The sequence below is a fragment of the Mirounga leonina genome, unplaced genomic scaffold (genome assembly GCF_011800145.1).
Source record: "Mirounga leonina isolate KUSES-001 unplaced genomic scaffold, KU_Mleo_1.0 Mir_151, whole genome shotgun sequence".
Classification (NCBI taxonomy): domain Eukaryota; kingdom Metazoa; phylum Chordata; class Mammalia; order Carnivora; family Phocidae; genus Mirounga; species Mirounga leonina.
This window is the reverse complement of record NW_023270377.1, coordinates 72,176,802-72,199,265: the sequence shown is the minus strand read 5'-3', so window position 1 is coordinate 72,199,265 and position 22,464 is coordinate 72,176,802. Positions and strand designations below refer to the sequence as shown.

At 37.9% G+C, this 22,464-nt stretch overlaps 1 protein-coding gene across 4 annotated transcripts in view; it reads right to left on the bottom strand.

The window, feature by feature from the left end:
- The window catches only part of CYTIP (cytohesin 1 interacting protein), a 77,420-nt gene that overhangs the window by 22,578 nt on the left and 32,378 nt on the right, over positions 1–22,464 (bottom strand). The window contains exons 4-6 of one of the 4 annotated variants that reach the window (XM_035007994.1): positions 8,266–8,425; positions 1,278–1,327; positions 1,006–1,060 (exon numbers count right to left, since the gene is read on the bottom strand). In XM_035007994.1, the coding sequence (XP_034863885.1) occupies positions 1,006–1,060; positions 1,278–1,327; positions 8,266–8,421 (261 nt within the window). In that variant the 5' untranslated portion in view covers positions 8,422–8,425. Of the gene's footprint in view, positions 1–1,005; positions 1,061–1,277; positions 1,328–3,135; positions 8,075–8,265; positions 8,496–22,464 lie in introns of those variants that run through there. The other 3 variants (XM_035007993.1, XM_035007995.1, XM_035007996.1) reach the window with 3 other exon arrangements.

The following is a 22,464-nucleotide window of genomic DNA, read 5'->3' as shown; positions in this document are numbered from 1 at the left end:
AAAGAGGGCACATATTGACTGGAGCACTGGGTGTTACATGCAAACAATGAATCATGGAACACTACATCAAAAACTAATGATGTAATGTATGGTGATTAACATAACAATAAAAAATTTTAAAAAAAGAAAGAAATAGAAACCTATAAAGACTCTTAGAAATTTCCTAGAGCATGAGATAATATGCAAGTAGATCCAACTTTTCTAAAATGTTTCAAATAATAATTATAAGATGTTGTCATTAAGAAAAAAGTCCAGCGGCGCCTGGGGGGCTCAGTCCATTAAGCCTCTGACTCTTGGTTTCAGCTCAGATCATGATCTTAGGGTTGTGAGATCGAGCTCCACGTGGGGCTCCATGCTCAGGATGGTCTGCTTGGGATTCTCTCTCCCTCTCCCTCTGCCCTTCCCCCTGCTCATGCACACACATGCTCTCTGTCTATCTCTCAAAATAAATAAACCTTAAAAAAAAGATAAAAGTCCTAATTTCTTCTTTATATCTGAGATGATATCTTTAGTATTTCAAAATGTAACAGGAGTTATATATGAATACATGCAGTCCCATACACACAAATCTGCATGTTTTCAAGTATTTCTTGAATACCAAAGTATAGATTTAAAATCTGATATACAGTATAAAAATGATTATGCAAAACACATCTGAAATGCAAATATATAAAAATGCACATCTGTAAAGAGTATTTCACTTTCTTATTTGAGACCTGGCTGATATCAAGTATTTCTGGTCAGTCTCAGACTTACAGGAAAACTAAAGCAACTAAGAGCAAGTTGCTGAGCATGTCTCAGGGGTTTTATTTTAACTGCTTCAATGTTTTCTTTCCTTGATGGTACCTAGCCTACTGAAACACTACCCCAAACAAACCACTGCACATTGAATAAAAGTCACAGTGTTCATCACTCTCTAATCCTGACTTCACCCTTGCCTTGCAAATATCACACTACCAGCACCACTTTCTTCATTAAAAGTCTGGAAAATTGAAAACTGCCCACCTGAATTTCAAATCCAAACATTCCATTATCTTGCTTTTCCACGGTAATGAGCTTTCTGTAATAAAACATTAAAAATATGCATGAAGATCAAAGCATCACATTTGGCACATTCTTATCATGAAATAACTATCACAATTACAGATGACTGACATTCAGGTAAACTGTAATTTGTAAGACTGTGTGTTTGTGTGGGTGTGGGTGTGCACGTGTGTGTGTGTGTGTGTGTTAGTGCATGCTGCTAGGAGACCAAAAAAATTCATGAATCTCTTTACCTTTGAGACCAGGAAAAGTCACCTAAAGAACTTGATCTTGTCAAAGCAAGCTGAAAAATATAACAAGCACACAGTTATCAAAAGGTCCTAAGACACATTTATAAAATGTTCTAAATCACAAAGGACTTTGTTCTTTATCACCTTCTTCGGCCCAGCTCTGGGAAATCGTTACGTAAAAGTGGTAATTTCCATTCTCTGTTGGTAGCAAAGGAGAGCCCGGACAGGGAACATTCGAGCATTAAAAAGCTAAAAAGAGGCTCAGATAATAATACACCGTGGCAAAAGAGTTCGTGTAATGTGGCAAAACTCCAAAGCTTCCAAAAAGAATGTCATATCTAATCTGTATTGAAAAGAGCCCCTGAAAGATTAACCAGAGCAATTTATAATCACACGGAAATCCAAAGAAAACAACACCCATAGAATGGCATATAAAATACTTGATAGTTTTTTGAGATACTGATGAAAGGACTGTATTTACTATAATAGTTCAATGTGTTGCTGTTTTTAGGAGGATATAATAATCTGTAAAGAACCAACACATACACAGAAATACAACTGAGGTGAAACCAGGGACTCAAAACCTCAATTCTGTTTTATGATTTATCTTTGCAATAGTTTTGGAAAAGTGCAATGAGATTTCTAGCCAAGAAAGGAAAGGAACCTCAAAATGGTATAAACCGTATGAATACTATCACCTTCACTCTCCTGCATGCTTTGGAAAAAGATCATATAGACATAAACTCCCAGGATATATTCTACCCCTGTAAGTAGGAAAAATAAGCAAAAGGAAGCATCTTGTTTTTCAGGTGATTGCTGTGAGTGTGTGTGTTTTTATTTCATTCCTTTAGGAATTAACACAAGTTAATTAACCCTTTCTCAAGTCTTGGTCCAGGGACCCAAAATGTCAGCTTACAGTACTAGCTAAACCATGGTGTTTCACTGTCACTCTGATATGCTTGTCATCGATCAGTGAGTACATTAAAAAAATGTCAGGAGATGAACACATAGTCCAAACACATACAAATATATACTCTCAATACATAGTCCAAACAAATACAAATAAGACAAATAGAGCATGAAAAACAGGATAAAAACGCATAAAAGTAATTACTGCACACAAAAAAAATCCTTATTAAGGCATTTGTTTGGAGAGAAGCCTGTATCACTGTTAATGAATTTGAGTTACCAAGTAGCAAATGCCAGCATTCTCACAAACTTTCTGGAATGGCTCAGAGTTCAGAATTCACCTATTGATCAATAAAGCTACTGTAAAGAGGAGCTGGTCTTCTCTCATTGATTTGATGTAAATTAATTACATTTTGTAATTCCTTGTCTTTTCAGTTCTGGACCTCAGACCATTTATATCATCCTGAAGACTGCACTAGGAAGGCTCAGCCCCAAAAAAGAGTCTCTAGTTTTGCTAAAAAGTATTATTTATTTTCAATTTGTAAGGACTAACTGTAGAAGGCCTCCAACAATTTGTATGGTTTGTTTCAGCCTGATTTGTCTTACCTACCACAGACATGGGCGGGGACCACTCAGCTATGCAATGGGGCCACCTTCGTATGGAGGAGAGTGATAAACTTGACATTCCCAAGCATTCTCATCTCTCCAGTATACTGTACTCACATTGTCTTAATCTGTTTTCATTATTTGTATCTGCCTGGCTTTTACTCTTATTTGCAATTTTAAGGTACTTAGGTAGGTCATATCTACTTATGTTATCTGTTATTGTTAACTAGGGTTTCTATTTAAAAAATACTACTCTTGACTTTCAATATTCATCATATCATTCAGATATTCATATATGAGGAGACATGTATGTGTGTTTATATACAGGGTATGCTGGATCAAATACCTCAGTTCTGAACATAATTATCCGTATCCTTTGGGCCTCTTGGGGAATGTACTTGTTATTCCCCTGTGCCTAGTGCAGGGCCTGGAATAGAGAGGAAACTTAAAAATAGCTAAACAGACAAACAGAAGTAAACTACTAAACACCAGTATAAGTAACTAAGTAGTGGTGAAAGATCAAATGCAGGAGGAATGTGTTAAAATACTTTTCAACTTTGTCCTTCAGCAAATTTTAAATATTCACGGGAAAATCTCAAGGGTAATCATTAAAAATACAGAATTAAATTTAAAAAATCCAAAACATGTGGCAACATTAAAAATGAAAATCAAGTCAAAAAATAAGATCAAAAAAAAAAAATCTCAATCCAAAAACAACAAGAACCACAGAGAAAGGACTAACAGAAAGCAAAGGAAGTTAGTAATGCTTTAATACATCACCACCAAATGAATAAATGATAGCAAGGATTAATGAGTTATTAAAATTTCCAACCTTTCCTCAGCAATTTTAAATGCCCTTTTGCCAGGCAAATAATCACAATATTGATGGGAACCTCAGGATTCCATCTGGCCCACCTGCAATCTGCCTTCTAAATAATAAAAAAAAAAAATTATATTTAAATTCAAATCTAAAATCTTTTAAGTCCACAAGACAAATCCAAGACCTCCACACAGAAGGAAACTGCCCCACCCTTCTCCTGCTAACCTTTCTATCTAGCTAATTGACTAGTTGAAAATATTTGCCTAGCACAATGCAAGATGCATGGCAGAGACTCAATTCCTGTGGACTGACTGATTTGGGTTATCCGTGACACACAAAAAGATCAGACTAAGTCAAAGTATAAATTAGTTTCTACCCTGGATGAGCGATGAACCTCTCTTCGGCACCTAATATTTAAATAAAAAAGAATTTAAATAAATTAGGTACCATCAAATTCTCTGACCCGTGCCACATCTTGACACAAAGCCTACTCGTCTTTGATCTGGGCTGTCAGACTCAGGCGAAGTGGAAAGGAAGGTTCTCAGGGTTCCACCTTGCTCACACACCAAACTTATCTGCCGAAGTGGGAGGAAGTATGCCTAAGGCCTTATGGAAGGACTCACGCTTTGGAAAATGTATTGCCCACAGCCCTTCTCCTAGAGTGAGCTGTCCTGTTCTCAGATCCAACCAGTGGAGGCCGCGCTCCCGAGTGCCCTCCCAGCCAGAGCGTCTTCTCAGGATGGCAGTGCGAGACGCACGAATGAAGGAGCTGGTGTGTGAACGAATGGTATATGCTGGCAACAGCTGTCTTTTATTACACATTATCTAATATGAGAAATCTAGGTTTGGCGATTTGGCAGGCCTGCAAACTACACATTCAATTACCACTGCTGATTAAGACAAAGCTCCTTAACCCCTTGCTGCCACTAATAGAAAGATGCCTGGGGGTGAGCTTACGATTCCTCTTCTTTTTGTTTTTAGTCAGATGACTTAAAAGATCAGGCATTAATATTCAAAATGTAATTTTTGCTGTTATGCAGTGATTCACAGTGCCCCTCTTTAGTAGGACGCGAAGACCAAATATTTCAGCTGTCAGTTTGCAAAAGATATGGGTCATCTGTAGCTCAGAGAGCTAGCAGGCCGGGAGGAGCTCCAAGTTCAGTATTGTAGCCACTTCAGCTGCTAAGTAACAGATTGTTACTTCCTGGTCCCCACTCAGTGAACTCACTTCCTGAAAGTATCGGGGGTGGGGAGGGGATACTTACTAACAGGGAAGGTGTTTCTTTTGCTTTTATTGTGTCAAGCCTCCACAAATTATGTGCCCTGCTCACTTTCGAGTCCCTGCCTCCCTCTCCCTGATTCTTCCATGAATATGGCTTTTTTTGTCCCTGTTTCCCTTTTAAGCCAGGAGCCTTGGGATAGCAGGGCTCTGCAGACTATTCTAAGATACTTGCTTAATGGAGCTGACTTCAGTTTCCTAACTTGTAAGTGCCCTCAAGGAACCCAAATAAAAGTCCCAGCTTCCCGAGAAAGTCTCATTGTGGATTCATGAGCTCCTTTTTCAAGAAAAACTGTGGGCTATTGATTCCAAGCATGTCACAATACGGATTAGAGGACACTTCTCGAATTCTTTAGTAGTGAAATTAATAGTTTTCTACCTGAAGTATTCATTAGATGATCCAAATACCTTGTTGTAGTTAGGAACACTTGGGAGCTTCGGTAACAGATGGGCGTGCGGCCAGAAATCAGGTGAAAGCCCCCGAAGGGCAGAATCCACCCCAGAAATACACGCTTTGCAAAATTCTGTATCTGAGCTTTTAAGTGAAATCGCCCTTTCAGAAGGTGCCTGTTGAGCAATAATTCGGTAACGGGAAGACTGTCAGGCAAAGGCAGTCTGTGCTACCACTGAGGCACAGTCCAGCTTCCTGCCTGGTCCGCAGGTCCCTGGCTCTCGTCGCAGCTTTTGGTGAACTCTGTCTTCCAAATGCAACTTACTACCCTCGGGGCTTATCAGGCACAAGCACTACTCCTTTGCCATCACCACATTTATAAAGCCTCTCCTTATTTCCTCTGGTCTCCTTTCCACCGTGTTTTCCATTGCAGGGATTTTTTTTCCCCTAAAATTATGTTCAGAGGTAGAAGCTGCACTGCAGTGTCTGTCACCTCCTGCAAATACAGGTATAGAGGTAATATGCACACACAGAAGTCTATTTTTAAGCAATTCTGAGTGTAAACACCCAAATGCTCTGAAAATTAATCTGAAACTACAGGCTCACCAGATACAGCTTTGCAGAAGCCAAAGCCAGCAATAACGAGAAGTATGAATTGTTGACGTCAGCCCTGAAAGTGTTGAAAATAACAGTGGGCAGAGAGACACCTGCTCGTGGGATTGCCTCACAGGGATCTTGTTGCCTGCAATTCGGTCGGTGCAAAATGGGTGATTATTCTCTAAAAACCACTTAAAAGAAATGAACATCAATTTGGAAAATTCTGAAATGTTGGGATAAACTTACATCAAGTCTCATTGATGAGAATTGTACAGAACCCTAAGTATCATGTAGAAGAGGTTTTGGTTTTGGTTGTTTTTTTTTTTTTTTCCTTACAGTAATTCTCACAACAGGAAGAAAAAGCTCTTCGAATAGGAGTTTACTATGGGAAAGAACATGAGAAAAGGGAGAAGAGAGGACCTAAAAAGAGAACATCAGATAAATTCATTGGTGTGGGAATGTGTGCATGTGCATGTTCACGAGTATATGTTATCTACATATGCACGATGAGTGTGTTCCATCTCCCTCCATCCCTCTCACAGTCTCCTTCCAATAACCTACTACTGACTGCCTTCTCTTAGTCCACGCTGTCTTAACCCATGCTTAAAACCAGATGTGACTCCTCCATCTTCACTGCCTTTCACAGCCAAGTCTCTGGGTCTCCTCTCCATTCCGTCCATTTCCTCTTTCTCCAACTACTGCAAAAGTTGCTCCCTCGCCACTCATCCCTACCCACTTACCGACACACCACATTTCTAGAGTGAGGTTCCTAAAACCCTCTCCTGCTCAAACACACCCCGTGGCTTCCTGTGCTGGTCAAATGACTGCATCCTCGGGGGAAGTGCTCAAGTGTTTCATAAAGCAGCCCAGCTCCAAGGTCTCCCCTCCCTTCCCACAGACACTCTGGACACAATAATGTGCTGTTATCTCAACGTGCCCCAAAGGTCCCCAAATCTGTGCCTCAGCATTAATTATTGCCTTGCTCTAGAATACCCCTCAATCACTGGAATATCTGTCCTTCAAGGTTATATTAAAAGGCGTGTCCCTGGATTAGAGCATTTATGTTGTATAATGCCTATTCATTTGTTCTGCCTACTGAATTGATAACCCTACAAGGCCAGGAAATGTGTTCTTCTCATGTCTGTACCTCCTACACTGCTCTATATCTGAAACCTGAATAAAGATCTTGGTGCTTCCCACAGCTGCTTTATTTTCAGGCAAGTAGTAAATTGATAGAAGTGTTCATCATTTGATTAAGCTTAATGTCATAAAAGCATTTGGGATTAAAAAGATCAAAAATCCGAACCATGGCAAATTATGCCCTTATCTTCATTGTGAAAAATAATGAGGAATCAGCTATATACATCACTGAGAAAAGATCACGACTCTCCCTCTATGCTTTAACTCTCTAATCCTGAAATTAGAAGGTTTAAGAGGAGCCCGTGATGTGCAGTAGGATTTAAGGGCAAAACCTCATGCTTTAAAGCAATTCTAATTCTAAATTCAGATATGTACTTGGAGCATGATAGCAAGTTATAGAACCAAAACCTGAAGAGGTTAAAAAATTGTTTTAAACATTGGAAATCATAGAATGAAAGAAACTAACTCAACTGGACATGGATTTTTCTAAATAAGTTTTCACCTCTAGGGAAATATCTTGCAGTACAAATAAAAACGATAACATAATTTTTAAGCACATACTACATGTCAGTCACTGTGTTAAGCACTGCCCACTTCCTCACTTAAGCCACAGAAGAGCTCCTTAGGGTGGGTCTGTTGTTATCTCCATTATAGAAAAAAGAAAACTAAATCTTAGAGGGGCAAATGAATTGTCCAAGATCCCACAGCTAAGAAGTGACTGCGCTGGTATTCCATCAGCCATTCACTTATCTAATAAAAGCCTTAATTCCTAATAGCATTAGGAATGTGCCTGTACCCCAGCCCTAAAAATAATTTAGTCAACAAAATTTGTCCTGAAGAAAAAGTGCTCTCCTTGGATTGGAAATGACTATCAAGGAGTGAAGCCGGGAGGAAGGAATCAATGAGACACGTAGGGGTGGGGGGGGAATCAATAATTCTCAAACTGGCCATGTCTATATGAACTAAGTTCGATGCACTTAATGATTTTCATTTTACTTCAACACCTCTTCAAATGAGAAAAACAATCTTCTTTTAAGTTTTGCCTTGAAATTTTTTTTTTTATTATGGTCTTAAATCTTTTGGACTAGTCCACAAGCTCTCTGGGCTCCCTGTCTCCTTCCTCACCCATACTCTTAGTGACTAATTCCAAAGCCTCTAAAATACAATTTCGGTGTGAAGTCAGACAAACACATCAACTCTGCTCTCAAGAGAACATGAACACTCTGAAAGTACAAAACAGTAATCATACCTGTTTTCGTCCCCGAGGCAAAGTAGCCACAGTGTCTGCCAGCATTTGAATCCTTCTATTATCATCCATTCGGAAGCTGCCCGTGAGCGGGGAGTAAGAGTTATATGCTGGACCAGCACAGTAGTCCACCAAATTGCCATTGCAGCTCTGTTGCATGAGTCTTTGTAAAGACATTGTGAATAAAGATTACTCCAGCTCATACATGGTTGAGTGGCCTTGCAGGATGGGGGAAGCTAAAAACTCTCTGACGAGTAATCAAAAGTAGCAAAGCAGAAAAAGCCCATGTGACTTCTGTGGTTTTAGGTACTTGTTACACAAACCCTATCTTGCAGTTCACTCCCATTTCTCAGTGCTTTTTTCTTTAAGCCCCTGGAAGAAACTAGTTTTACCATTTAAAAAAAAAAAAAAAATCAACTTATTTTTTTTCTCTTTCAAACAGCCAGAACTCTCATGCTTTTATGTTCTACAGCAAGTTTTGTTCAAAACACCATCTGCCTTTTTTTTTTTTTTAAAGGAAGAAAGAAAAATTTCCCCAAGTTCTGCCATGTGTTACCCACCCATTCTCCTACTCACTATGGGCAGTGCAATGTCAAAGTCAGGATATGCAGACATTGAGTTCTTGTGGATATAAGCAAGAATTACAGGGTCCAGTCATGTCTCACAAAGTCCTTTTAATGTACTTTCCCTGAAGTATACCCTAGCTCATTAATGTTCATCAAAAAGACATTGTATCTGCCACTTGGTCTGTAACCATTCAGCATTCTTCTGCTTGCCCTTCTACTACTCTGTCCTGACTAAAATGATCCATCATCTTTACAAGGAACAACGGGAAGAGAAGACCAGCACATTCAGAGCTCAAAGTTGGCCCTATCTTAGACTGCACTTTATTGCAGCATCAGCGTGTGGTCCTGGGGGAGGAATGGAAAGGACAGGAAGGTATCAGGCAAACCAAGGTGGCATAAGAATGTTACCTGTTGGTCCCTGCATGCTCAGATGGGCCAAGGGCACCATCATGAAGTACACAAGATCACATACACTTTTTTTAGTGGGGGATTGGCACATGTAGTTTCAAGAGAACTGGTTTCAGAGGAGGAGCAGGGGATGTAAGTAGAGGAAAGATTCAAAACAAAAATCAAAAAGAGAAGTTTTACATACTACAAAAAGTCAACTGTGACTTTCAAAATAATTTTGAAGGTCAAGAGTAGAATATAAAGGAGTAGAAAGTTGTGAACTAAAATGGAAGTCAGGGTGAATTCAGCTCAAGCAGAACCTGACAAATATAAATGGTAAAATCTTCTGAGTTAACAGTGCTTCACGAGATAGAACTACTTCAGGAATTTTTAAAACCTGATCACAGCATAATTCACTACAATTGGAATTGGATTATGACATGAACAAAATGATGTCTCTAAAAACATTAAAATAGGGGAGTCTGCCTTCAGCTCAGCTCATGATCCCAGAGTGCTGGGATCGAGCCCTGCATCAGGCTCCCTGCCCAGCAGGAAGCCTGCCTCTCCCTCTCTCGCTGTGTCTCTCTCTGTCAAATAAATAAATAAAATCTTTAACAAAAAATAAAAATAAAAACATAAAAATATCTAAATCAGGGATTATAAATGCATTTGCCTTCAGGGGCCAGGTGGGTAAAATAATATAACATAAATGTGTAAAACAAAAGAGAGTGGTAGAGACTTTGGCAACTAAATAATATGTCAATTATGAAAATATTTATGTAGTGTGTGTGTGTGAGAGACATTTTAAAACATCTCTAGGCTGTGAGGTACATGATTTAAATCAACACTATTAATTGAGGACAGCAGTCCACCTGTCCCCTAGGAATTTTATGAGTTAGGTAATTATTTTTATATTTCAAAATGCCAAGTGGAAATTACACATTTGCCTGATATAAGGCCATATAGGCCAGGTGACAACCAAGTGTTACAGACGAATGCTAAAGTTGTATCAATTTTGTATGTTATACTGATATTAAACTAATATAAATTACAGAAGTCTGTTATTAAATTAAGAAATCGGAAAATAATTTTTTTTACTTAATTTATGAAATGTGTTTAAGGAGTAGAATCTTTCAAATCATGAGATCCCTGGCTGTACCACCAGAGACAAAGGCAGATCTGACATTCAGCCAGTTCATAACAGTATGATCACATCTGTTAATTATATATTTAGGACCTGGTCTATTTTGATTGGCCAGTTCCCTGTTCTGATTGTTAAAGTCTTATGTCATACTGGTTATTAAATATTTTGAATAACATCCCTGATCAAACATCCTTTGTGATAAAAATGTGGGAAAACACTAATCTTTTCATACAAATATGACTTCAAGCCTCAAACCCTTGATTCACAAAGGTGTTCTACTATTTACAACTTCTTTTTTTTTTATAGAATTTACCTCAGGGCAATTACACTATTCTGAACTCTCTTCCTCTTCATCCTCCCCTTTATTTTATTAAGGAGATTCTAAAAGTGAATCTGATCAAGCTATCTACCTACTCAAAAGATTTCAGAAATGCCTCATTGTTCATAAAATAAAATAAAATAAAATAAAACTTCTAAAAATTGCAGTTCTTAGCTAACTTTATTCTCTGAAATGTCATATCATCTTTTTTTCTCAGATATTTCTTTTGACATTTAACATATTATACTTAAATTATACCTAGAAAGCAAGGGCCATTTTGTATCTTTAAATTTACATTCATGTTCTATGTGTAGAAAGTGTTCGAGAAATGTTTGGGTTTTTGTGTTGTTGTTGTTGTTCTTAAAGATTTTATTTATTTATTTGAGAGAGAAAGTGAGAGAGAGAAAGAGAGCGAGCAGGGACAGAGGAAGAGGGAGAAGCAGACTCCCCTGCTGAGAAGGGAGCCCGATGCAGGGCTAGAAATATTTGTTAATAAAAAGAAAAGGGCAGGGAAGTAGATATTTAACAAAATGAATTAAACAATATTCTTCTAAAGCATCAAAGCATATTTCTAAACTAGTAGAAAATGTTTGTATTACGCACCCATATGCCAAAGTACAACAGTCTTCTGTAAGGAGTAATCTGAGAGATGAGGAAAGAATCTCTTTTAAAATATGTCTGTTATGTATTCAGAAAGCTAACATCCCATTATTGGGGGGGGGGTATTCTTATATGAGGCATTTTGTTCATAAATATGCAAATACTCTTGGAATGAATCAACCTTTAGTACAAATTAGATGAATCCTGAGGAGCTGGAACGTGGGGATGATGTGCTGGAGCAGGTGAGAAGGGTATGACAAAAGTACAGAACACAGAAAGGCCGAAGGGTCTAGAAGACAAGCTTGGCCAACTCTGGGACCTCCATGAGACTCATAGACAGCTATAGGAAGCTACAGGGGCTTCAGCGCCTAACTCCTCAAATCCTGGCTCTACTGTTCAACAGTACCGTGACCTTGTAAAAGTCACTTAATCTTTCTGCTTTGGCCTGAGTTGTGTCCCTCTACACTCGTATGTTGAAGCTCCAAACCCCAAGGTGACTGTATTTGGACACAGGACCTGTAATTAAGGAAGTAATTAAAATTAAATAAAGTCATAGGGTGGACTCATGATCCCATAGGATTAATGTCTTTCTAGAAGAGACATCAGAGAGCTAGTGTTTGCTAGCTTGCTCTCTGTTTCTCTGCCACGTGAGGACATAGAGAGGGGGTAGCTGTCTGCAAGCCAGAAAGAGAGCTCTCACAAGGAACCCAATTACTGGCACCTTGATCTTTGACTTCCCAGCTGTAATAAACTATAGTAACTATAATAAATTTCTGTTGTTTAAGCCACCCAGTCTGTGGTATCGGTCCAAGCTGACTAATATGCTCTCTAAACCTCAGTTTTTACATATCTAAACTAAAAATTTTAGGGAGAAACAGATCAAATAGTCCAAGCATAGCACTTGGTACAAAGTAAAGTATTACTATTGAGTTTTAAGTAATAAGAATTCAAAGGAAAAACTTCAAAGGACATTACTTGAATTCTCTACGAACTGCCTTATTTACTACCAAACGCTCATATATGTAGCCAGAATGACCTCATCCATCCAAGAGCAGTCTAGAGGCTAGACTACATGTGAAGATCCTCACTGTCGTATACCAGGCAGGTTATGCCTCTGAAGCATTGGCAGAGCCAATGTCTGAAATTTCTGGATTACCATTAGCCCAACTACTCTATTCATTAGTGTGGATATGGGAGAGGAGTTTAAGTGGTTCTTAAAAAAAAAAAAAAAAAAAAAAGAATTCCTCTGTGTCCTTCAGATTTTAAGACAGCTGTTGAGTTTTTTGCTTTATTTTGGCCCTTTGCCTTTATTTGCACAGGAAGCCTTTATTTGCTTCCTGGAACCATAGGGTTTTGTTTTGTTTGGGTTTTTCATTTTGCTTATTTGTTTTATTTCAGCATTTTGTCTTTATCTGTACAGGGAGCCCATATTTGGCTACATGGACTGACATAAGAGACAGGATAAAGTCATCCAGACAATATTTGATTCTTTTATGTTTGAATTTATATAAAGTAGATTTAGTTTGGTAAGGTTACTCTCATATCTGAGAGCCAACCAACAGTGACAACTGTTTTTTCCTATTTCTCACCTTATTTGAGTGACTGAACTGGGTGGATGGGTGTCTCTATCTTCCCCAAACACTCAGTGTGGGTCACTGGGATTCTGAGAGCATTCCCAAAAGAGGAGGAGCCTTTTTCAGAAAAGGGTAAATTACAGTCAGGCCTGGTTCTGAAAAATAGCAAGCTCAGAAAAGGGAAATAAGAGAAAAAGAGGTCATGAAGTCCCTATATTGAAAATCTTAATGTGGGTACAAACCAAATATTAGCTTAGAGTTGTGACGTATGTATTTAAAACCACACATACACATGCACACAACATTAAATCTAATATAAATAATAGCTAACAATAGAGCATATCCATTATGCTTTACTAGAAGTTCAAGGAAACAATTTGCTGACCTATTAAAGCTTAATCCAATCAAATCGTGAAGCTATGGGTAGATTAGAGTATCAGCCAAGAGATTTAGCCACTGAATTCCTCTGGGGCCTTAACCAGGTTATCTAGATCAGTGTTTCATGAATCCACTAAGTAAGATAATTTCCAGCCTTCTTTTAAATGTAAAAGTACATGATCTTGATACATCCATTTTGTGTATTTATCACAGAAAAATCATTAACTGCATATTCTTTCATTTTTTTTTTAACCCTCTTCAGGTTTAGGGAGAGTCCTCTGAGCATGGTGAAACATGCCAAAGATGTATCTCTGGGAGGGTCCATGTTAAAGATATAAAGTTATATGTGGGCCACTTAGAGATGATAGGTATGTGTGTAGGGTTTTTACGGGATCTTTGTGGACGTGTCAATGTTATCTATACAAAATGCTCTGTAGATACAGAAGAGTTAAGTCTTCAGGAGACAGTCTCTATGATAAGTTTAAGGCTGTACTCCTCCAAATGTAAGCAGATCCTTTGCGTTACCTGGAGAAGAAAGTAAAGGTGACAGCTTCTGAGATGTCCAGCCCTGACTTTAACCACAGTAGTTCTGCTGTTATTTGCTTTAGACAGTGTTCCTCCTTATACCACATGGTTTCCTTGGGTTAAAAGATAAAAATTGAGTGAAAACAACAGGCTTATAGAAGAGAGAAAAGAATCAACACATACTGTGCAAAGAACAGTAGCCTTTGAAGTACACTCTATAAGAAAGTGTCAGTCCACAAATGAGTTTCTCAAAATCCAAGACATGGCTCCCTTTTGGAGGGAAAAGCCCTAATTGTGAGACAGGGTCCATGGGAACGAGCTCCAGATGAAAAACACTGGGCACCTAGGCGCTTTCTGTTCTCTGCTGTTGTTTAACTGCTTCTGTTACGGAACAGAACCGGGACGTGGCCGGGAGGCAGCCTCATATGCAAGCCAGACTTAAAAACAGAGGACCCTGGCTCCAAAAAGCACCATTGAGCTTCCTGGGTCTCCTGCCAATATTGACCAATTAGGACAAGGCTCTTCCAAACAATCAGAACTAGGTCCTTTCAACCAATCAGGACGAGGCTCTTCCAGCTGGTTAGGAAGGAGGCATTTTCTCCACCTAAGCCAGGCCAGCTCTGGGTTTGGGGATCCCTGCCTAGCAACTGCGGGTAGGTGCTGTTGCTGCTGTAACAACAGTAAAAACTCTCTTTAAGCATAAACACAATGGAGGGGGGAAATCGGAGGGGGAGACGAACCACGAGAGACTATGGAGTCTGAGAAACAAACTGAGGGTTCTAGAGGGGAGGGGGTGGGGGATGGGTTAGCCTGGTGATGGGTATTGAGGAGGGCGCGTTCTGCATGGAGCACTGGGTGTTATGCACAAACAATGAATCATGGAACACTACATCTAAAACTAATGATGTAATGTATGGTGACTAACGTAATAAAATTTTTAAAAAAAAGCATAATCAGTAGTCAAAAGATTCCTACTTTTTTTGGTTGAAAACAGTCTTTAAACAATTTTTCTTCATGAATTAAGACAAAGGTGGAGAAGGTTTAACCAAACTGAGGTACGTTTGCATCCCCCAAGAAATCATTCTACGAAATGAAGATGACTTTCTGAGAAATATTAAGTCTCTAAGAGAAATAGAGTGGCCACCTATTATAAGAGTGTTTTCTTTGCTTGAGGGCTATTATCTTACCCAAAACAAAAACAAGCAAAAACAGGTTGCTATTTTTCTTTTAAAGTTACTTGGTAACTCGTAAAGTAGGCATACAGCCAACCAAGTTTAAAGATCAAGATATAGATATCTTCATACATACATATGTATGTATATATCACGAAATATATATAATTGCTCTAATAACCATGAAATAAATGAATAATATCAGCTACACCTAGCAAAAAATTACATCAATAAAGTGGGTGGTTTCCATTTGAATATAGGAGTAATTCATTGAAATGAGTTTATTCAAATCCATTTCAGTCAAAGAGCAGGACCTTAAGCATTTGGGCAAGAAGATAAAATATTTATAAATAGATAATATATACATATGTGTATATACATATACATATATATGTGTGTGTGTGTGTGTGTGAGAGAGGAAGAGAGAGAGATGAAGTAGAAATCATAAATAGACCAAAAATCAGAGAAATTGGAAAAGTAGTCAGAGGTCTGTCCTTTAAAAAATATTGAGATCCAGGTGATTATCAGTGCAATGCAAAATTTTCAAGATAAGGATAATTTTTTTTTATTTTATTTTATTATGTTAGTCACCATACATTGCATCATTAGTTTTTGATGTAGTGTTCCATGATTCATTGTTTGCATATAACACCCGGTGCTAAATTCAATACATGCCCTCCTTAATACCCATCACTGTGCTAACCCATCCCCCCACCCCCTCCCCTCTAAAACCCTCAGTTTGTTTCTCAGAGTCCATAGTCTCTCATGGTTCGTCTCCCCCTCCAATTCCCCCCCCCCTTCATTTTTCCCTTCCTACTATCTTCTTTCAGAGGTACAGGTCTGTGATTCAACAGTCTTACACAATTCACAGCACTCACCATACCATATACCCTCCCCAGTGTCCATCAATCAGCCTCCCCATCCCTCCCACCCCCCACCCTCCAGCAACCCTCAGTTTGTTCCCTGAGATTAAGAATTCCTCATATCAGTGAGATCATATGATACTTGTCTTTCTCTGATTGACTTATTTCGCTTAGCATAATACCCTCTAGTTCCATCCACGTCATTGCAAATGGCAAGATTTCGGGGTTTTTTGGGCTGCATAATATTCCATTGTGTATGTGTACCACCTCTTCTTTATCCATTCATCTGTTGATGGACATTTTGGCTCATTCCATAGTTTGGCTATTGTGCATATTGCTGCTATAAACATTGCGGTGCACATACCCCTTCCGATCACTACATTTGTATCTTTGGGGTAAATTCCCAGTAGTGCAATTGCTGGGTCATAAGGTAGCTCTATTTTCAACTTTTTGAGGAACCTCCATACTGTTTTCCAGAGTGGATGCACCAGCTTGCATTCCCACCCACAGTGGAGGAGGGTTCCCCTTTCTCTGCATCCTCGCCAATACCTGTCATTTCCTGACTTGTTAATTTTAGCCTTTCTGACTGGTGTGAGGTGGTATCTCATTGAGGTTTTGATTTGGATTTCCCTGATGCCAAGTGATGTTGAGCACTTTTTCATGTGTCTGTTGGCCATTTGGATGTCTTCTTTGGGAAGATGTCTGTTCATGTCTTCTGCCCATTTCTTGACTGGATTAGTTGTTCTTTGGGTGTTGAGTTTGATAAGTTCTTTATAGGTTTTGGATACTAGCCCTTTATCTGATAGGTCATTTGCAAATATCTTCTCCCATTTTGTCAGTTGTTTCTGGTTTTGTTGACTATTTCCTTTGCTGTGCAAAAGCTTTTTAGCTTGATGAAGTCCCAAGAGTTCATTTTTGCCCTTGCTTCCCTTGTCTTTGGCAATGTTTCTAGGAAGAAGTTCCTGTGGCTGAGCTCAAAGAGGTTGCTGTCTGTTTTCTCCTCTAGGATTTTGATGGATTCCTGGCTCACATTTAGGTCTTTCATCCATTTTAAGTCTATTTTTGTGTGTGATGTAAGGAAATGGTCCAGTTTCATTCTTCTGCATGTAGCTGTCCAATTTTCCCAATGCCATTTGTTGAAAAGACTGTCTTTTTTCCATTGGACATTCTTTCCTGATTTGTCAAAGATTAGTTGACCACAGAGTTGAGGGTCCATTTCTGGGCACTCTATTCTGTTCCATTGATCTATGTGTCTGTTTTTGTGCCAGTACCATATTGTCTTGATGATGACAGCTTTGTAATAGAGCTTGAAATCTGGAATTGTGATGCCACCAGCTTTGCTTTTCTTTTTCAACATCCCTCTGGCTATTCAGGGTCTTTTCTGGTTCCATACAAATTTTAGGATTATTTGTTCCATTTCTTTGAAAAAAGTGGATGGTATTTTGATAGGGATTGCATTAAATGTGTAGATTGCTCTAGGTAGCATTGACATCTTCACAATATTTGTTCTTCCAATCTATAAGCATGGAAAGTTTTTCCATTTCTTTGTGTTTTCCTCAATTTCTTTCATGAGTATTCTATAGTTTTCTGAGTACAGATTCTTTGCCTCTTTGGTTAGATTTATTCCTATGTATCTTATGGTTTAGGGTGCAACTGTAAATGGGATTGACTCCTTAATTTCTCTTTCTTCTATCTTGTTGTTGGTGTATAAAAATGCAACTCATTTCTGTGCATTGATTTTATATCCTGCCACTTTACTGAATTCCTGTACGAGTTCTAGCAGTTTTGGGGTGGAGCCTTTTGGGTTTTCTACATAAAGTATCATATCATCTGCAAAGAGTGAGAGTTTGACTTCTTCTTTGCTGATTTAGATGCCTTTTATTTCTTTTTGTTGTCTGATTGCTGTGGCTAGGATTTCTAGTATATGTTGAATAGCAGTGGTGATAGTGGACATCCTGCCATGTTCCTGACCTTAGGGGAAAAGCTCTCAGTTTTTCCCCATTGAGAATGATATTTGCTGTGGGTTTTTCGTAGATGGATTTTATGATATTGAGATATGTACCCTCTATCTCTACACTGTAAAGAGTTTTAATCAAGAACTGATGCTGTACTTTGTCAGATGCTTTTTCTGCATCTATTGAGAGGATCATATGGTTCTTGTCCTTTCTTTTATTAAGGTATTATATCACATTGATTGATTTGCAGATGTTGAACCGACTTTGCCACCTAGTGATAAATCCCACTTGGTCATGGTGAATAATCCTTTTAATGTACTGTTGGGGCCTATTGGCTAGTATTTTGGTGAGAATTTTTGTATCCATGTTCATCAGGGATATTGGTCTGTAAGTCTCCTTTTTGATGGGGTCTTTGTCTTGTTTTGGGATGAAGGTCATGATGGCCTCATAAAATGAAATTTTCCTTCCATTTCTATTTCTTGGAACAGTTTCAGAAGAAGAGGTATTAATTCTTCTTTAAATGTTTGGTAGAATTCTCCTGGGAAGCCATCTGGCCCTGGGCTCTTGTTTGTTGGGAGAGTTTTGATTACTGCTTAAATTTCCTTACTGGTTATGTGTCTGTTCAGGATTTTTATTTCTTTCTGGTTCAGTTTTGATTGTTTATAGATCTCTAGAAATGCACCCATTTCTTCCAGATTATCTAATTTGCTGGTATAGAGTTGCTCATAATATGTTGGTTGTGATCCCTCCTCTTTCATTCATGATTTTATTTATTGGGTCCTTTCTCTTTTCTTTTGGATAAGTCTGGCCAGGGGTTTATCAATCTTATTAATTCTTTCAAAGAAACAGCTCCTAGTTTTGTTGATCTGTTCTACTGTTCTTTTGGTTTCTATTTCATTGATTTCTGCTTTGATCTTTATTATTTCTCTTCTCCTACTGGGTCTAGGCTTTATTTGCTGTTCTTTCTCCAGCTCCTTTAGGTGTAGGGTTGGGTTGTGTATTTGAGACCTTTCTTGCTTCTTGAGAAAGGCTTGTATTGCTATATACTTTCTTCTTAGGACTGCCTTTGCTGTATCCCAAAGATTTTGAACAGTTGTGTTTTCATTTTCATTGGTTTCCATGAATTTTTTAAAATCTTCTTTAATTTCCTGGTTGACCCATTCATTCTTTAGTAGGATGCTCTTCAACCTCCATTTATTTGAGTTCTTTCCGACTTTCTTCCTGTGATTGAGTTCTAGTTTCAAAGCATTGTGGTCCAAAAGATGCAGGGAATGATCCCAATCTTTTGGTACCAGTTGAGACCTGATTTGTGACCTAGGATGTGATCTATTCTGGAGAATGTTCCATGGGCACTAGAGAAGAATGTGTATCTTTTGCTTTGAGATGGAATGTTCTGAATATAACTGTGAAGTCCATACAGTCCAGTCTGTCACTTAAAGCCTTTATTTCCTTGTTGATCTTTTGCTTAGATGATCTGTCCATATCAGTGAGGAGGGTGTTAAAGTCCCCTAATATTATAGTATTGTTGTCGATGTGTTTGTTAGATCTAACAATTTTGAATATCTATGCCCCTAACATGGGAGCAGCCAGTTATATAAGCCAATTAATAACAAAATGGGAGCAGCCAATTATATAAGCCAATTAATAACATAGACCCTTTAAACATAGCCAATTAATAACATAGACCCTTTAAACATAGACCCTTTAAATATGATATAGTGTCCTTCCTCAACTCTTATTATAGTCTTTGGTTTAAAATCTAATTTGTCTGATATAAGGATTGCCACCCCCAGCTTGCTTTTGATGTCCATTAGCATGGTAAATTGTTTTCTACCCTCTCACTTTCAATCTGGAGGTGTCTTTGGGCCTAAAATGAGTCTCTTGCAGGCAGCATATCGATGAATCTTGGTTTTTTTAATCCAATCTGATACCCTGTGTCATTTGATTGGAGCATTTAGCCCATTTACATTCAGGTTAACTATTGAAAGATACGAATTTAGTGCCATTGTATTGCCTGTAGGGTGACTGTTACTGTATATTGTCTCTATTCCTTTCTGGTCTATGCTACTTTTAGGCTCTCTCTTTGCTTAGAGGACCCCTTTCAATATTTCTTGAAGGGCTGGTTTGGTGTTTGCAAATTCTTTTAGTTTTTGTTTGTCCTGGAAGCTTTTTATCTCTCCTTCTATTTTCAATGACAGCCTAGCTGGATATAGTAGTCTTGGCTGCATATTTTTCTCATTTAGTGCTCTGAATATATCATGCCAGTCCTTTCTGGCCTGCCAGGTTTCTGTGAATAGGTCCTCTGCCAATTTAATGTTTCTGCCATTGTAGGTTACCGACCTCTTACCAAGATAGGGATAAGCTTTATTTTAATTGTCACAGAGCATAAAAGAAGATGCTATAGAATGCATCTAAACTAGATATAGTTTAAACTAGATATAGAAGGTGAAAAGTAAGGAAGAATGGAAGGAGGAAAGGACAGACAGGAGGGAAAGAAGGGGGAAAAAACAGAAGGGATGAAGGGGAGGGAGGAAATTAAGTCAAATTGAGTCCACTAGTGAATGAAAAATAATGCCTCTCAACCAAGTAGGCTGTATCCCAGGAAAATGAGGATTGTTCAACCTTAGGACATAAAATTTTAACAGAAATCACTAAGTTTCTGGATGAAAGAAAATTTCAATGTAATAGATGCCAAAGCTATCAAGATTAATCTTTGCTTTGAAAAATCCCAAGTAGGGATTTGAAAAATCCAAGTAGGAATAGGAGGAAAACTTTTTTTTAACATAAGGGTATCTGCCAGAAACAGCCACCAAATATCATCCTCAATGTTGACCTGTATTTCAACTGGAGTGAGAAAGAAGACAGTGATGACAATAGCCTTCATGCCTGTCCCTGTTGTGCCCTGCTTCACAGATAGGAGGTAGAAAATGTGTAAAAAGACAAAACTGTAAGCTTTATTGATGATATGGTTGCATAACTAGAATATCCAAGACAATCCACAATCCATTGAAGAACAGACTTAGGAAGTGATTTTCTTAAGTGTAGGTTTCAAAGGACAACATATAAAGAGAAATGAATTTATCATACTGCAGCAATGGATGAAAAGAACTGTATTAATGGGGGAAAGAAACATAATCAAAATAGCCAAAAGCCATAAAATAGGAATGAACCTAACATGTTTAAGATTTGATGAAGAACATTATAAATTCCAAACTAAGGAAAAGAAATACCATATTCCTATATGAGAAGAGTCCTTCTTGTAAAGCTATTATCCCCAAATTTCCTAAGGTATCCAGTGTACTGCAAATCAAAATCCCCACAGGTTTGGTTAGCTTCTTTATCACATTTGACATACATTCTTACACTCGTCTGAACAAGAAAGTGCACAAGACTAGCCAAAAAGAATTTGAAAATAATAGTAGTGGGTGAGTATGGGCATTGAGAAAACTGCCCCACTTGGGTATCAAAAGATATTATAAGAGTTAAAACTGTCGAATAGAAAAGGTCAATAAAAAGAATATTAACAAATACAATATTGTCAAATGAATAGAGATTCCCAAAACTTATCCATGTATATTCAGAAATGTATCATATCATCCAGGTAATTTATTTCATTAGGAAAAAATAGACCTTTCAATAAATGGGGATGGTACCCACCTGGAAAAAAATTAAGTCATAGTCTTTTATTACAATACAATAATAAATTCCAGATGGCTTAAACAGTTAAGTGTAAAAGTAATTTTACATAGATGAAATAATAGCAGAAAATATAGAATATTTTAGTAAGATTAGGTTGGGAATGGTTTTTCTAACAATACAAAAGTCCAGACAGCATTAGCAACATAAAGATTAAAAATTTGTGTTCAATGAAAGCTATAATGTACATAAGTTAAAGCTAAGTGGCAGATAACAAGAAATTTCTTGTGATGTACAATTGATTAAGGCCATAATATATAAAGAGTGCTTACAGTTACACTTTACAAAAAAGTACTTTTAAATGAGCAAAGGCTGTGAACAGATAATTTGTAAAAGAAATACAAAGCATCGACACATTTATTAAAGGATATTCAAACATATTAGCAAGCAGGAAAGTAAAACTTGAAATAAGAGATACAAATTTTTGCCCACCAGATGAACAAAAAATAAAAATGGGTCACAGGTAAAGTTACAATTAAGTGGGCTTTTCACACTTTGTAGGAATATAAATCAATAAAGCTTTATTAGTAATTTGACAGTTTTGAAATTAAAATATACATACTAGGAATTCTACTTCTAAGAATTTACCCTACAGAAGTACTCTTACACGTGCAGAAAACAGTGCAAGAATGGTTCTTGTGGCATTGTTTGTAATTGTGAAAAACTGGAGTTTTAAATGTATTATCAATTGAGAAGTGTCTAAGTAACTGATGGTAATTCGATGGAATATTCTGCACCCGTTAGAAAATATGAAAGAGACATCCATATGCATAAAGATCTTTAAGGCAAATAAAGCAAGAGAAAGAACAATGTGCATAATAGAATCCCATGCTTTTTCCTTAAAGAAAGATCATGTATGTATATGTACTCTAACATGTATAAACCTAAAAAACTGCACAGATATATATCAACCTGTGAGTAGTAGTTACCTCTGGAGAAGGAGTAGTGGGGACAGGTGGGGAGGGGTGCGAAGCAGGACTGACAAAATTTAGTCTACGTATGGTATGAACCTTTTATAATAAG